General features: G+C 33.6%; 1 protein-coding gene across 6 annotated transcripts in view; it reads left to right on the forward strand.

The window, feature by feature from the left end:
* Positions 1-17970, forward strand: part of LARP1B (La ribonucleoprotein 1B) — a 123270-nt gene that overhangs the window by 4703 nt on the left and 100597 nt on the right. For all 6 annotated transcript variants that reach the window (XM_080797772.1, XM_080797773.1, XM_080797776.1 and 3 more), the window contains exons 2-8: positions 3011-3069; positions 3477-3536; positions 4651-4825; positions 7834-7974; positions 12135-12278; positions 12513-12678; positions 16074-16218. In XM_080797772.1, coding sequence (XP_080653898.1) covers positions 3011-3069; positions 3477-3536; positions 4651-4825; positions 7834-7974; positions 12135-12278; positions 12513-12678; positions 16074-16218 — 890 coding nt within the window. The remainder of the gene's footprint in view (positions 1-3010; positions 3070-3476; positions 3537-4650; positions 4826-7833; positions 7975-12134; positions 12279-12512; positions 12679-16073; positions 16219-17970) is intronic.

A 17970-nucleotide genomic window follows, 5' to 3' on the forward strand; every position in this document is an offset into this window, starting at 1 on the left:
GCTGACTCTTGTATGTAGTCTTCTTGGCCTCTCTGAGCTGCTCTCCCTTAATAGTTTATAGCTCTCTTAATAGATATTATCCGTAAGTGCCTTGTACTGGGATTACATATTCACATGTTTTATCTCTTTGTTTTATTTTATAATGTTCTTTGAGGCAAAGTCTCTCTTCTTGATGTTTGTGTATTGCCCACAACAATGACTTTCATTAAGTGGTATGAGTACCACTTTTTTTTTGTGAACTTTATTAATTGGAAAGAAATCTGACTTTTTAAAATTATGATTAAATGCAATCATGCTGCAGTAGACATCTTTCTTAGGGGGTTAACCACAGAGTCAGTCTTTAAAGAACAGATTGTACTAGTGACTCTAAAATTTTAACATGTTTAGTAATCCACTATGGGTGTTCAAATGCAGATCTGATTCTGTAGGACTTGATATTCTGTATTATTAGTTAAGTTCCCAGATGATGTCAGTGATGCTGATTCATATATCACAGTTTGAATAACAAGGGATTTCAATCCTAGTGATGCACAATAAATCACTGTTAACAATTAAGGATGTTGCATCTACCTCACTAGGTAATAGTGTGGCAGTTTTTGTTTTCTGTGTCCAAGCCCTTAAAATGGATTGTTTTTCTTATCAATTTAGAATTACAGATTATAGTTTATAGATTCGCAGGGTTAAAGAATAACAGTTTAAGGTACTGGAATATTACTCAAAAAGTTGCAGTAGTATAGTGTTTTACCAGTGATACTTAGAAAAAGAGAGATAAGAAGATCACACACTGTTCATGTGTATTTATATATATGTTTGAAGCCACTAGTGGCCTTTTCTTATGTTTCACCTGCTTGGGAAAAAAAATTTATACATAATGTATTTTAATTTTTTAAATTTTCTAGACTGGCTTGCTTTTTTAGTCTTAGGTTTTCTCTAAAAACATGCAGAGCAATTTCATTCATTTTAGTTAAAATTACCTTTCCTAGGCTTGTTTTACCTGTTCTCTCTATGTGTATATAAATTATTTTAAAAACACTGAAGTCAAAATGTCTTCCTAAATGTGCAAAGAAATAAATATTCCTTCCCAACTTATTTCCTCATTTTTATCTAGAGATAATACTCAGTGTCTGAGTAGAATATGGAACTGTATTTTTGTTTTTGTTTTAAAGATTTTACTTATTTATTTGACAGAGAGATCACAAGTAGGCAAAGAGGCAGGCAGAGGGAGAGGGGGAAGTAGGTTCCCTGCTGAGCAGAGACCCCGATGTGGGGCTTGATCCCAGGACCCTGAGATCATGACCTGAGCTGAAGGCAGAGACTTAACCCACTGAGCCACCCAGGCTCAGTACACCCCCTGGTGTACTGGTCTTTAAATCAACAGATTATTAATTTTTTGTCATGTTCAGTTATCTTTAAAAATTTTGCTAATAACCTAATTGTGCCATTTAGTAATGAAGTTAAAAAGTTTATTTTTGTGTGCTCAGAATAATTTTTACCTTTATTTTATGACCTTAATTTTGTGATTATTTATGTCTAATTGATTTGTAATAAAGCTAAATAAAACCTGCTTGTGTGCCCTCTCCCTTATTATTTTCCATTACATCAAATATTTTGTATAAGGCTTTATTTTGTAACTACCAGACACCTACCTTGTTGGACTTAGCAGGGACATGTTCTCCACTTTGTTGTTCTCCAATGTTCTATATTGTATAACTTTCATAAAACATACATAGTATATATAGAACATACTTCAGTCAAATTCTAGATAATGTTCAGGCAAATACTGTTCTTTATTAGATTTTTTCTTTTTTTTTTCAAGATTTAGTAACTTATCTTTATTTTTTTATTTTAATTTTCTTCTTCAGTGTTCCAAGATTCATTGTTTATGCACCACACCCAGTTTCCTGTCCCCATTTTTTTTTCCTGTTTACCCATATCTTTTAATCTAATTTTTCTTAATGAAATGTTTTATCCTTATGCATATTTATACATGTATACACATCCACATGTCTATGTATACTTAAAAAAGAATAAAAGAAATACCTGTGTACTCATTATTCTGCTTTAGGAATAAAATTACTATAATATTCAAGATTCTTTTATGTCCATCCCTGGTGACATCTTAATCCTTCATCTCTCTTCCTTTGATAAGTTCTCTATGTCTTTTTAAAATCTGCTTCTGAGTTGTAACTCAAAGATTACTTTATTCTGTGAATTGGTCATTGCCATGATTTTATGGGTTTATGTTTTCCTGGATTATCAGTTCTTCTGTAAATACAGATCCCAAGTTTGTTCTGCTTTTCAATATTTACTTTAGATCATGTTTAGGTAGGTGATACACCATTTGGTCATCTTGCTAAGTAACGAACCAACCAAAAGACAATGCGAAGTTTCATTTAGAGAGTCAGTCTCTCTCTGTCTTTATTTATCTATTTTTATTGTTAACTTACTCAAGATGAGACAAGTGGGAATACCATGACAGGTACAAACTCTATTTTTTTTTTTTTTTAATGACTTCATCTATATACAACCTATTGTGGTTGTCAAACTTGTTTTCAAGGACAAATAGTTTGAAGTCTTCTGATTTATTTTCTGGATAGTCCTTGATGAACGTCAGTGTGTGAATTATGTAGCAAAATGTATCCCTTTGGGAAGTGAATTTTGAACTTTACTATATTAAAACATGTTACTATTTCTAATTTTTCATGTTGTATTCTGTCAGAGAAGGGATTGGTCTGTCAGTTTAGTTTAACTGATACTTCTCGCTATTGATTTGAGTACTGAAGACCAGTTTGAATCTATGTTGGAACTGTAGTTGTTTTCTTACTAGGAATTTGAGTTTCAGAATTTAGGATTCTGTTGGAAATGATGAGGACACTGGCTTACTGAAATTGATACAATAGTTATTTTGTTAAATATATTGAATTAAGTGATTGTAAAACCAATTCTAAAAAAAAACCCTAATTTTATTTATTTTTTGTTTTTTTGGTTTTTGTTCTGTTTTGTTTTTTAGAGCTCAGTTCCCCCAAAATTATAAAAGCAGGAAAACTCAAGACAAAGAAATCCAACAAGGTGTGTTTTTAGCTATATTCTTCTTAGCTATGTTGATTTTGAAAATTGGTGTATTAGAAACTGTTAGATTATTGTGTACTTTTCTTCTAGTTGTATCATTGATGTTAGGTTAAAGTTAATATACTAGAGAACTGTAGCCTTTGTCCAAATCCTGTGTGTATTAATTTATTCTATTATCTTATGTAAATCAATTTAGTGTCATTAAATAGTTCCAGAAGGTGGATCATAAGACCCATGCATTATTATTTTAGTGTTCTGTTGTTTGCAGAGATTTTTGAGTTAATTTGGCAAATACCTACATATAATTGTATGAAGGTAATTTTTAAATTTGCTTTCACTTTTAGAAAATATTTTTTCTATTTAAGATTTCTAATTTGCAGATATAACACTTATTTATTACTTCTTAGGCTAGTGATTTCAGCGATATGGCGAATTGGCCAACACCAAGTGAATTAATGAACACTGGAGTGAGTATTGTTTTAAGGCTTTTTCTTAATGAAGAGAAAATAGTCTCATTTCAACATGCAAAATTTATTTTATTTCAGATTTAGAGATTACATTAATAAAGAAGTGCTGAAAACTTAAGAGCTATCCTTTTTATAGTCTAACCCACTTTTCAGAACCTGATTTTACTCATCACGTTGTCTTCATCTCATTGTATTCTCAAGAAGTAATCTTACATTTAGAAGGGGTGGTTACCCTGCTGTTATCTTCATATAATGCCTACAATTAAAGAAATTAAAAACATTTTTTTAAAAAGATTTACTTACTTGAGAGAGATAGAGAATCCCATGCACAGGAGTGGGAGAGGAAGAGAATCTCAAGCAGACTTTGCTGAGCTCAGAGCCCTAGGCAGGGGTCCGTCCCAGGACCCTGAGATCATGACCTGAGCTGAAATCAGGAGTCTGCTACTCAACAGGCTGAGCCACCCAGGTGCCCCAAAAAGAGATTAATTTTTAATATGAGTCTAATTTGAAGCCCATTTTATTTCAGAATTTGTTACATTTTTTGATACATAATCTTTTCAATATGTTTTGAAGTGCTAATTATATATACACACATGTATGCATTTATGAATAGCATATCAAATCAAGTGTTCAGTGAATGGATTTTTAATTTATTTTTAAAGATTTTATTTATTTGAGAGAGGCAGAAGTGGGGGCAGAAGGCAAAGGGAGAAGCATACTCCTCAGTGAGAACTAACTTGACATGGGGCACAATCCCAGGACCCCAAGATCATGACCTGAGCTGAAGGCAGATTTTTTCAAGATTTTATTTATTTATCAGAGAGAGAGAGAGCCCGTGCACACAAGCAGGGGGAGTGGCAGGCAGAGGGAGAAGCGGGCTAGCTGCTGAGCAAGGAGCTGATGTGGGCCTTGATCCCAGGTCTCTGAGGTCATGACTCATGTTGAAGACAGATGCTTAATCGATTGAGCCACCCAGGTGCTTCTCCGACCCCTGATTTTTTTTTTTTTCCGACCCCTGATTTTTAATTTAAGCTATGAAAGAAACAAAAAGATGGTTCTGAGATACTCTATCAATGTTCATGGAAATTGTTTCATTCAGAAAAACTTTTTGCAGTGCCAGAGTGTCATCAGCCAAGGAAATAAGAAGCCACAAAATAGAAAAGAAAGAGAAGACAAGGTTGAAAAGAGAATTAGCAGTGAGAGCAAAGAAAGCCGGGAAACAAAATTAGATGGTCCTGGTGAAAATGCCAGTGAGGATGAGACTCAGTCAAGTAATCAACGAAAGAGAGGTTAGTTCATTTATAACCTCATTTTCCCAGCAGTTTTATTGATATAATTGATATATAACATGTGTAGCTTAAAGTATACAACACAGTGGTTATATTGTGAAGTGGTTTCCACAATTTTAGTTAATATCTATTTTCCCTGAGTCATAGTTTTCTTATGATGAGAACTTTTAAGATCTAGTCTCTTAGCAACTTTCAGATACATAGTACAGTATTGATAACTGTAGTCACCATGCTGTAATATTACATCTCCAGAACTTACTTGTCTTATAATTGAAAGTTTGTACCTTTTGGCCACTTTCACTCATTTCCCCATACCAGCAACCACTAGTCTGTTCTCAGTTACTGTGAATTCAACCATTTTAGATTCTACATGTAATTAAGATCATACTGTATTTATCTTTCTGGCTTATTTCACTTACCATAATGCCTGCAAGGTCCATTCATGTTGTTGCAAATGGGAGGATTTCCTTCTTTCTCATGACCTCCTTTCCTTCTTTCTCAATAGTATTCCATTGTATATTTATACATCATATTTTCTTTATCCGTTCGTTTGCCAATGGACATGTAGGTTGTTTCCATGTCTTGGTTAGATGGTCCTGGTGAAAATGTCACTGAGGATGAGGCTCAGTCAAGTAATTAATTAAAGAGAGGTTAATTTAACTATATCTTCATTTTGATTTTAATTTTTTGAAGAAAGTTGTAGTAATGAATTATATTTAATTAGTTGATTCCTAGTAGTCACCAATGGGTATTTTCGATTTCTTCAGGATTCTAGCTGCAGTGGTAGCTGATTTGGTTTTGTAACATTCTTGAACTATTAAGTTTTTCTTTATTTCTTTTGACTTATACTCTACGTAGTATGTAATGAAGTTATAGAGCTAGGCATGGATAAACTCTTTTTTTTTTTAAAATATATTCTTGAATTTAATATATTCTTGAGAAGTTGTGTGATAATTATGTTTGAAATCTGCAGTGGAACTGCTCCCTGTTTTTCAGGGAGTACCTTTTTTTTTTTTTCTTTTTAAAGATTTTATTTATTTATTTGACAGCACAGCAGGGGGAACAGCAGGCAGAGGGAGAGGGAAAAACAGGTTCTACTGAGCAGGGAGCCCAATGCAGGGCTCCATCCCAGGATGCTGGGATCATGACCTGAGCCGAAGGTAGACACTTAATGACTGAGCCACCCAGGTGCCCCTTTCAGGGAGTTCTGAGAAAATATTTTCTAAGAGAAAAATTTGGGCCAACTTTTTTTTTTTTTCCATAGCATTTCTCCATTAAATTACCCATTGAAGAAAAAATAGTCTTTGTATCCTTTTCCATATATTTTACACAACTTTTCATGTGTCTAGGGGCAAATTATGATTTAACTGCTTTGTAAAAGCATATACTCATTCAGTGTTCTGAGCCTAGGTTAAAGTGTTTTCAGGGGCCCTTAGGCAGAAAAGTTATTTTAAACTGTTGGAAGTTCAGTAGCTGAGACAAGGTGAACATTGGGAGAAGTGACAAGAGATGCTGTGGGAGAAGTAAGCAAGTCCACGTTGTGCAGGGCTTCGGTAGTGTGGAATTAGCATTTTGAGTGCCATGGGAAGCCATTAAAGCATTTTAATTCATGAAAGTGATCTGACATGGGAGGGGACATTTTATAATGAGGTGTAATTTCCAGCCAACTTCTTTAATAATGGAACTAATAGTATACTGTATATTGAGCACTTAAATGATTTTTTTTAAATGAATATCTAATCCTTAGCTTTAGGGTAAGCACATTAGGCTCACTTGATACAATGAGCCAAGGCTAATTGCTCAAAAGTGGTTTGCAACAGGACAACCATGTGGTTGTTAGTCAAAAATTTCCCCATTCCTTAAATATATTTATCGCTTAGCTTTTTCATGCTGCTTAGATACATTAAGTCTTTTTTGACTGTCTAGAATTCATACAGATGATAGGTATGTCATTCTGCTTTAAAATTTGTCTTCTGTGTTATTTGCTATAATTAAAAGTGATCAGACAACACTAAAATCCAGGTTTTTATAGATAAACTCATACAAGAGTCATGAATTGACTCCTTGGAGCACCCTTTTTTTTAAAAACAAAAAACAAAAGAACAAAAAAAAAACAAGCCTTTAAGGAAAGGCTTGTTTATACCAGAGAATCTCACTGATAGAATTTATAGTACGAAATTTAAAGAGTTTTTATGATTCTTTCATATTCTCTTCCTCGTCTGTGAGTAGTTTACAGGATTTATAGGAAATCAGTATTGTAGTTGCATACTGGTAATTCCCTTTCCCTTAATTACCGTGGTAGTTTTTCCTTTGCACATGAGTCTTGCTGTTTTAATCAAAAATATATATTGAATAGAAGACTAAATATTTTGAAACTTTAACTATGTATTCCACAAATTAAGTAATCTTCAGAATTTCACTATAGTATAATAATTACACTATCATTTAGTCAGCAAGAGAAGTTAAATTGCTTGTATCTCATCTCAAGAAAGTGTGTAGTAGCTATAAAGAGATTTATCAAATGCAGTTAGACAAATTTTATACCCCAATTTTGAGAAACCTATTTCATTATTAGTAATGCTGGGTAAACGAATATTTTGGACAGTAACTTGAAACTAAAAGTGTTTTGAATCCTCAGCCAAACTTTCAGTGTGTACTTTATAATGTTTTATCAGATACCCCATTCTAAAGTGAGAGTCAGTTATTAGGAGCAGTGTATTACATGTACTGCTTATTCATCAGAATTAAACAAAAGAATGGGCATTTTTCTTGAAAGTAAAGAAAACCAATGATATTTCATCAGCTGGCTCTTCACATGAATTTTAGAAATATTTGCACAGGTAAGTTTATCAAGGAGCTCTGTGAAAGGAAAATTAGTTCTCTACAAGAAACTTTAAGGACAAACTAAGTCTCACATTTGATTAAAATCTAGCATCCTCTCAAAATTGCAAAGCTTTTAATGAAAATTATACAGTGTCATTAAATGATTTTATTTGGTTTTCTTCAAGCTAATAAGCACAAGTGGGTACCACTCCACTTAGATGATGTAAGACCAGACAGTCAAGAAAGACCAGGATCCCGGAACAGCTCAAGATGTCAACCTGAACCAAATAAATCATCACATAATAATAGGAGAAATGATACCCGAAGTAAGTTACATTCTAAGAGAAAAATGATACTAAAGAACTTAGTGTTAATGTTCATAATTTTAATAATTATGTTTAGAATAAACTATTTGAGAATAAGTTGCAGACATTGTGCCCCTTTTAACACTGAATACCTTCAGAGTTTTATCATAAGAACAGTAATGTGGTATGACTGTCCACAGGCAGATTTTCCCCATAATGTCCTTTTCAATTTTTTTTCTCCTTTCCAGGATTTAATCTGAGATCATGCATTGCTTTTAATTGTCTCTTCTGTTTGGTCCCCATTAATCTAGAGCAGTTCTGCTTTTGTCTTTGATGACTTTTTTTTTTTTTTTTTTTACCTGAAGACTTTGGGTCAGTTAGGTGGTAGGTATCTCACTTTGGGTTTTCTGGTGTTTCCACATGATTAGATTTGGGTTATGAATCTTTGGTAGGAATACTGCAGAAGTTAAATGGTTTTCTTCTCAGTGCATGGAAACACACATGATGTTGGTTTATCTTATTATTGTTGATATTAATTAACTTTGAACACTTGGTTAAGGTGATGTGCTCCAGGTTTCTTTTCTTTTTCTTTTCTTTTTTAGGATTTTATTTATTTACTTGATAGAGAGACAGTAGCAGAGAGAGAGGGAGAAGCAGACTTACCAGGGAGTGAGCAGGGAGCCCCGATGTGGGGCTCGGATCCCAGGACCCTGGGATCATGACCTGAGCCCAAGGCAGGCCCTCAACTGACTGAGCCACCCAGGCACCCTAGGTTTCTTTATTATGGAGATACTTTTTTCTCCTTCATAATTAATATGTAAATTTTGGAAATAACCAGTTTTTCATCAGACTTTTCACATGAGCTTTAGTTTGCATTGATGATTCTTGCCTGATTCAATTATTACCATAATCATTGCAAATGCTGATTTTTCTTACTATATTATTACTTCTATATATATTGGTTGTGGTCCACTATAAGGAACGACTTCTCTTATTATCCCTGTGGGTTTAGGGCTAATTTTTGGGGGGGATTATACTCCATTACTGTAATTTTTTAGTTCAATGCTTAGATTGTCCCAGATTTGGGATCCTCTTACAGGTGATTTCTGGCTTTTTTTTTTTAAAGTCAACTTTACTGAGCTATGAATTATACATGTATAAAATACATTCACATATAATGTTGTTACTTAAAGATCATTTCCCAGATACATTATTTCAACAGGCTTTCCCACATTTCAGAAAGCATAGAACAGTAGGAGGTATGAGACAACAATTAGAGGAGCATTTGGTTTTATAGGTCTCTGCTGAAATCTTAAGGCTGATAATTTTTTTGTCTAGTCTGATAATTTCCAAAGCATAAATGTTGTCCTGTGAGTGGAGAAGGCTTAAGAAAATTTTACAAACCTTATACTACCAGTTAAAACTTTCCACTTATATTATGAAAAACCTTAAACACACAAAAAGTTGAAAGAATTGTACAGTGAATACCTGTCTAACCAGGGCCTAGATTTAGTAATTTCCCTATATTTAACTCACCTTTCTATTGAATTATTTGAAAGTTAACTTGTAAGTAATCATGACACTTCAGCACTGATGTCCTAAAAAAATGCAACATCTAGGAATCGACAGTAATTCCCTAATATCATCTGGAATCTAGTTATATTTACTCAGCTGTCCTTAAAATATGACTCTAAAATTAAGAAACTTGTCTACAAAAAGACATTTTTGCCTTTGTATTGCTTATTCTCAAATATATCACTTTAATGTTAAAAAAGTAATATATATTCAAAATTAATGTTTTTTTCTTACTAAATATTGGACCCATAAGAAGACATGAGGGTTTTAAAGAACAACAATATAAGCAACACTGGGAAGTCAGCACCAAGTTTAGAAATGCATATATTACCATTACATTTGAACTTCCTTGTGTGCCCCAGCAGTTTCATTCCATTGCTTCTCTTTTCAGAAAAGAAGGCCTGAATGTTTGTTTTTTCAGTATTTTTTAATGATATTGACATTCGGTATGACTTCATTAACATATTCTTTGGAACCAATTTTTTTTTTGCTTTAGTCTGATTTTCTTATGTTATATTGTTGTGAGTCCTTTTCCTTGTCAAAGGGTATTTCACTATTTGATAAAATCTGTTGGTAGACCTTTGGATTGTTTCAGTTTTTTGATATTTAAGTGCTACTGTGTACATTTTAATGCATGTTTTCCTGTACACATGTACAAGAGGTTCTTGGGGTAATTTATTCAGACTGTAGCCAATGAGTGTATTATGAAACCGGTGTACAGGGTCATGATCAGGTTTTTCGAAAAATGGGTAGATTCTAGAGTGCTTCACTCAAAATATATTTTTCATGACAATTGTGTGTGTGTGTGTGTGTTTAGGATTTTATGTATTTATTTGAGAAAATGAGTGGTGGGCAGGGGTAGAGGGAGAGAGAGAGAAGCAGACTCCCTGCTTATCAGAAAGCCAGATGTGGGGTTTCATCCCAGGACCCAGAGATCATGACCTGAACTGAAGGCAGACACCCAATCGACTGAGCCACCATGTGTCCCAACAATTGTGTTTAAATTACAAAAAAAAAATTGTGTATTCTAGGGCATAGTGTATAGTAAGGCTTACTGTGGATTGAGGCAGATGTGTTTGAAAAAGAATATATTAAGATAAGCATTAAGGAGGAATTGCAGCATTTAGGGCAGTGATTCTCAATGGAAGTGATTTTCCCCTACCCCTAAGGGGGCATTTGGCTTTGTCTGGAGATAATACTGGTTTTCACAACGGAGGATGGGGGGTTAGTGCCTGCTACTGGCATCTAGTGGGTTGAGATCATGGATGATACTAAACATCCCCCAGCCCCCTATACTAGAGAACTGTCTGGCTCAAAATGTCAGTAGTGCCAAGGTTGAAAAACCTTGATCTATAGGATGTATATATATATCTATATCTATATCTTTGAATTTATTTGATTATTCTGAATTGTTTTTCAAAGTGGATGTGCCTGGCTTTGCTCTCACTAATGGTATATAGTGTTCTTTTTTCTGTCTTGGTCAGTGTTTGAAATTTTAAGGCCTTAAAATTTTGTCAGCCTTTGGTAGATCAAATACTCTGTCTTAATTTGCGTTTCTCATGACTGGTGAGGCTGAATGCCACTTTCTATATTTGTGGTCCCTTTGCACCTGTTTGCCTACCTGTCTTTTAGCCATTTTTCCCATTGAGTTACTGTGTGTGTGTGTACAGTGCGTATGCACGAATGCATTCTATATTCTGAGTATAATTCCTATATTGTACTGCAGATAACTTCCAGTTTCTTTCTTTTTTTTTTTTTTAAGATTTTATTTATTTGTTTGAGAGGGAAATAGAAATCACGAATGAGAAAAGGGGGAGAGGCCAACTCTCCACTGAGCAGGGAGTCCAGCACAGGGGGTTGGGGGTGGGGGATGGTGGTGCTCGATTCCAGGACTCTGAGATGATGACCAGAGCTTAAGGCACATGCTTAAGAGCCACCCAGATGCCTCTCTAGTTTGTTTTGTGTTTTCATTTCCTTTTTTCTTTAAAGGAATGTCTTTACTTAAATTGAGACAACCTTTCCTTAAACATTTTGTGAAAAGTTGTTTTTAAGTTTTATATAATGCAAACTCAGTCATCTTGGAACTTCCAGAATCTTCAATAGTACCATTGTTTTTTGTTTTTGTTTTTGTTTTTTTAAGATTTTTATTTATTTATATGACAGATAAAGATCACAAGTAGGCAGAGAGGCAGGCAGAGAGAGAGAGAGAGAGAGAGAGAGAGAGGAGGAACCAGGCTCCCCGCCGAGCAGAGAGCCCCATGCGGGATCCAACCCCGGGACCCTGAGACCACGACCCGAGCCGAAGGCAGAGGCTCTAACTCACTGAGCCACCCAGGCGCCCCTCAGTAGTACCATCTTAACAAAGGACCTCTTTATCTTTTTAGTATGTTACTTTGCTTATTAGAACGTCTTCTTTATATGTCAGTACTTCTGTAGGTTCTCTTTTATGCCAGGGGACATTTTGACAAATTCCTTTGAGATCTCCTAAATTTTTAACTATCTGAAGAAGAAGGTGGGGGAGGGGTAGTTACCATGCATTCATAAAAATAATCACATTATTCACCATTGCAAATTGGAATGTATAAAAATATTTTTGTTTTTAAAAGGTTGGAGGCGTGATAGAGAAAAGAGAGACGATCAAGATGAAGTTTCCAGTGTGAGAAGTGAGGGTGGTAATATCCGAGGTTCCTTTAGAGGTCGAGGAAGAGGCCGAGGACGGGGAAGAGGACGAGGCAGAGGAAATCCTCGATGTAGGACATGAATTTTTATTTCTTAAAATTTGATGGAGTTTAAAAAAAGTGTGCAAGCCCTCTTTCCCCCACTATCCTGTACAGTGTTTTAAATAATTTATTTTGGTCTGATAATAAAGATGGTCTTATATTTGTTATCCCTTGAAATACTTCACTTTGGATTATTCCTTATGGTGACTATTTCTCTTTAAGAAAAATTTGTAATCACATTTCTTTTTCTTTATTCACATCAAGTGAACTTCGATTATTCATATGGTTATCGAGAACATGGTGAAAGGACTGATCAGCCATTTCAAACAGAACTTAGTACCAGTATGATGTATTACTATGATGATGGTACAGGTGTACAGGTGTATCCTGTGGAAGAAGCATTGCTTAAAGAGTATATTAAACGCCAAATGTAAGTCGGACATAGATGGGATAGTAACATCAAACCTTAACATTATTGATAGTGAATACATCATAAAACGTTTTCTAAGCTGTTTATTAGTAAAATTGGAAGATTTTAGTGGTATTTTTTTTCTAGAAAATGTTAGTACAACATGAAGTTGTTTTTTTTTTTAATTTATATTTGACTTTTATTGTGTTATATAAGACTCCTGCTTTGTCTACTGTTCAGATATTTCTCTGTTTAAAGGGTATTAGTTAAAAGAGTGTTGTCAGGGTATAATGCATGATTAAATATAAATATAAAACTGCTGTGTATATATATGAAGTTGAACAAAGCCTGGCTTATTATTTGCAAATATATTTTTATATTGAAATTTGCAAATGAACATAAATGGTTAAACATGGTGATAGATTTTTTTTACTTTCTTAGCAAATGATTTCAGAATTCTAAGTTTTTTTTTTTTAATTTTAAGTTCTTGTTCTTTGTGACACATATTGAAGGGGAACTACCTCATCTTTTTTAGTTTAGACTTTTTATTCTAGTTCTCATAATTGCCTTCTGAATACTGAAGCTGAAGTTAGAATATTTTATTGTCTTTAAGAAAGAAAAACCCTAGTACATATTAGTACTATAGGATGTTTTGCATATTTATGTAATGTATTTATTGGTGAGAAAAATGTCCCCAAGTGATTTGCATAACCAGTTTGCTGAAATTTGGTTATTTTTTGTTCTTACAATATGCAGGAGAAGGCTATTTTTGGAAGGGTATAAGCATCTTAAAAACATCTTCCTTTAAGAAAGAAAATTTACTGTTACTAGAAAATAATTTCCTCATCAGCATCATCCAGGCATCTTCCTGGGATGCCTTCATGGTGGATTTGATTGGCTTACATACAATACGAGGCAACTTGTTTATTTTGTTCTTGCTTCTTCTGTTACAGTTGACGCAAACACTGAAGAAAAGGGCCTTTTTATGGGCAGAAAGTGCCTGGCATGTGGCTATCAACTTCAAACCACTATTCCTGTCTTTTTTGTAACTCTTGCTGCCAGGTCCCTTCTGAGACCTGACAGTGGATATGCAACTCCATGTCAGGATAATCGGCCTCCAATGTGCTCATACAAGTGAGGGAGGAGCAGAGCTACATCAGTGTTGACAAAATTTCTGATCATGCAGTGTAGAATCCAGAGCTTCTAAGGTAGGACATGATAATGTCCCATAGGACACTGAACAAATGTCAGACACAGCACTGGGCATGACTCCTCTTTTTTGTGGTTATTGGTTTAGCAGTAGGATTTTGGCAGATGGTAGAGCACTAGGTTTAGAATGGCTCTTTACTGTTATTGTTCTTTGATTAGTGGAGTCCTGCTTTGAGGAGTCATGCTTTTGACTTTGTTTTCCTTGAGGTTTCTCATAGGTAGGCTCAGGGTTTACATTTTCTCTTTGAGAAGTTACTGAAAAACTTTCTTGCATTTGTGGAAAAGTGTGCTAAATGTATTTTGAAGTAAGAAGCTTAACTATATTATGGATGATCGAATTTTTAAAATAATTTTAACTGAAAAATATATTAATAATTTGTCATTTTTGTGTCAGAATATTAAAAACTTAAGATCTTGATTATTTCTAGCTTCTGAAACTGGCATTCAGATTTAGAGATGAGTAGTTTGTAGCCCATTAGAAGTTTAAAAAAGTATACCCTATAGGTAATAGGGTGATTTATGAATTTATTCAGATACTAAGGTTTTCACAAAGTACTAGAATAAAAAGGCATCTTATTAATGATTCAGAGAAGTTTTTGTCTAAGAACAGTTTTAACTTGTAACTAAATCAGATGTCCTCATTTGTGAAAATTTAGAATTTAAGCATGTGTATTTTGTGCCTACCACGTCTGGCACTGTGAAAAGGACTTTTGATGTGTAACAAAAATTAGAACACATGTGTTATGTGCCCACCACATGCCAGGCACTGTGAAAAGGGCTTTTTTGAGGTGTAACAAAATCTGAATGTTTATTTCTTTAAGACTAAGATTTTTTTCTTCAGTGTTTAAGATGAGTAAATGATTTACTGGTGTTACTGAGATGTCAGGTATATTTCACTGATCTCTAAGGGAGTTTTGCACTTCAATAGTTGGATAAATCTCTGAGTATAAAGAAACAACTTGAATATTTACATTTCTAAAGATTTTTTTTTCTCCCAGTGAAAAGTAGCTCAAAGCCATTCCTCATTTATGGGTGATTATTTCTTCAAAGTTAGAGTTTGACCTAAATATTTCAGGGGTATCTTTAGTCACCCAGTGTTAGAACAGAGTATATGATTTAGTGTCCTTTCTCATAATTTGCCACTGATCTTTGAAAACTGTCTCTGATTTGGAAACATTATAGGATTATTAACCTGTAGGCCATATTATCATTGATGTCATGTATTTCTTTTGTATTCTTTTGTGTATTTCCCTCCATTGTCCTCTTGGTTGCTCTATAATTCTTTTCTTACTTTTCTGTATGGAGGCTGTAATTTTAAATGTGTTTCTCAAATGCCATTATTAAATATATCTATATTATCTTTGTATCTTGGAAGTTCTACTTATTGATTATACAGTTTGTCCACTTAAATTTATCTCTATACTTTCCTAGAGAAGATTAAGGTATTTAAGCTTTTTTTGTATTTTTACCCCCATGTATCTCATAGTATCATAGATATTTCTTGTTTAGCTATATATTCTGTTCACTCTTAATGTCTTTTATAGTTCTCTCCATCAAAGAAAGAGGGAGATCTTGCAAATATATAATTGTGTATGTGTGTGTGTACACCTGTGCTCGTATATTCACTAAATTTTTACTCAGCCTTGTGCTGATTGCTAGGATTCAGAAATATTAAACAATGTCAGTACCTTGCCAATTTAGAAAACAAAACAAAAACTGTAATCTACTCTGTAAAGTTGACAAAGAATACTTCCAAAAATAATATTCTTCTCAGTAATGGGGAAAAAGTTGAAGGCAATCTGTTGACCTGTATTTAGTCAGCTAAATGAAGCAAGTTAAAATAGTTTTTAATGAAAATTTTCACTTAATTGACTCATTTTACAAAATCAGTTATTGAACTATTTTAAAGTAAAAAGCTGGTTAATTCTTTATGCTTAGATAAAGCTGATCTAAGTAGACGTTAATGTTAGGTTTTTGGGAGTGAATCAGTATTCTAAATGTCTTTCTACTCATGGATAAGAAATTATAAACTCAGTAGGGTTTTGCTCTTTCGTATTTACCCTATATCTAAGTTGTATTAAATCTATATGTTATTAGTAAAATAATTTTAAAGCTGTTTATAAATAAGCCATAGATATTTATTTCCTGTTGAATACATGAATTAAAGGTAATCTTTATTTCTCTTTGTTTATGTTTCTTTTTTTCAGTGAATATTACTTCAGTATAGAAAATTTAGAACGGGACTTCTTTCTTAGGAGAAAGATGGACGAACAAGGTTTCTTGCCTATTTCCCTGATTGCTGGTTTCCACCGTGTTCAGGCTCTCACTACAAACCTTAATCTCATTTTAGAGGTAATTATTCATTTACAAAACAGTCTGTACTTTCCTAAAAGTGCTCTAAAAGTAATATGTAAACCTAAAAGTGCTCTAAAAAGTAATATTAAACACCTTAAGGAAAAAACACAAAAATAATCTTTAGTTGCCTAAGGCTTAGACTGTCTCTCATGGCCTGTTTTCATTTTATAAAACCCAAATAAATGCCTAATCTTGGAAACCCCTCAAATGGGGTTTACTAATGATGTTTCCACGTATTTCTAACCTGGTCCTTCAAACTTGGACCTTCTTGATTGTGCTTGGTCCTTTAGTCTTCTCAGATTGCTGCAAAATAAAATGTATTTCTATTTATTAAAATTTTGAGGATTTTTCCTGTGCAATAATTTAAAACAATTTTAAATAATAATAATAATAATAATATAACATAATGATATACAATTCATGTATATCATATATAATAGTTATATTATTAACACATAATTAATAATGTAAATAATAATATATAATTATAATAATAATTATATAATTATTTCATTTGTATTCTTAATGCTTTCATTAAATTTTTTGTCTGTCCTGTTCTAGATGCTGTGAATATTTTTGGTTTTCTTTTCCCTATATACATGTAAACAAATTTGCCCTTTTGCTGTAGTTTTGCCAGACTTGCATTCTTGTGCCCCTATGTAGCCAGTCCCTTTTCCCATACACAAGCCCTGGAACCATTGGTTGGATTTTTGTCCCTTTAGTTTTGCCTTTTCCAGAATATATAAATAAGTTACATGTTTGTATGTAGTTTGTAGCCCTTTATTTCTGATTTCTTTCACTCAGCATAGTGCTTTTGAGATTTATTTGTGTTGTACATTATCAGTAGTTTGTTCTTATTGTTGATTAGTATTCCATAGTGTGGATGTACCACAGTTTATCCATTTACTTGTTGGTAGACACTTAGATTGTTTCCAGTTTTTGATCATGAGTAAAGCAGAAAGGTCTTTGTGTGGATATATGTTTTCATTTCTGTTGGATAAATATTGAGGGTTGTGATTGCTGGTATGTATTGTAAGTGTATTAACTGTAAGAAGTATGTCTAAAGTGGGTTTGACCATTTTGCATTCCACCATTTTGTATGAAAGTTCCATTTGTTCTGTAGCCTCATCAGTATTTATTTGCCATCAGTGTACCTTTTGTGTTGAAATGCCTGTTCAGATATTTTGCCTTTTTTATTTTTTTTAATCAGAGAGAGTGAGAGCACAAGCAGGGTAGAGGCAGGCAGAGGGAGAAGCAGGCTCCCCATTGAGCAGGGAGCCTGATGTGGGACTCGATTCCAGGACCCTGGGATCATGACCTGAGCTGAAGGCAGACGTCTGCTCAACGAACTGAGCCACCCAGGCATCCTTATTTTGCCAATTTTTAATGGAGTAAGAGTTCTTCTGAATACAAATCCTTTGTGTTTTACAAATATTTTTTCCCAGTCTTTGGCTCATCTTTTTATTTTCTTAACAGACTTCTTTAGCAAATTTTTTTGAACATGTGTGCTCTGGGCTTTAAAAACTAGCTACAGGAAGATTTAAGATTTCAAAAACAAAAACTAATGATTTGTTATTTGTTAATATGTAATTACTGAGTCTTTGTTTTATGAAAGAAGTTATTTCAAGTACTACCATTATTACATTTATTTATAGATGCCATCTAAATAGTTTCTATACACGATAATTTGAAGAAAACTAAGTTTTTTCTGCAAAGTCTAGTCTTCAGAAAAATATTATGATTATATTC

This window comes from Martes martes (assembly GCF_963455335.1).
Source record: "Martes martes genome assembly, chromosome: 2".
Classification (NCBI taxonomy): Eukaryota; Metazoa; Chordata; class Mammalia; order Carnivora; family Mustelidae; genus Martes; species Martes martes.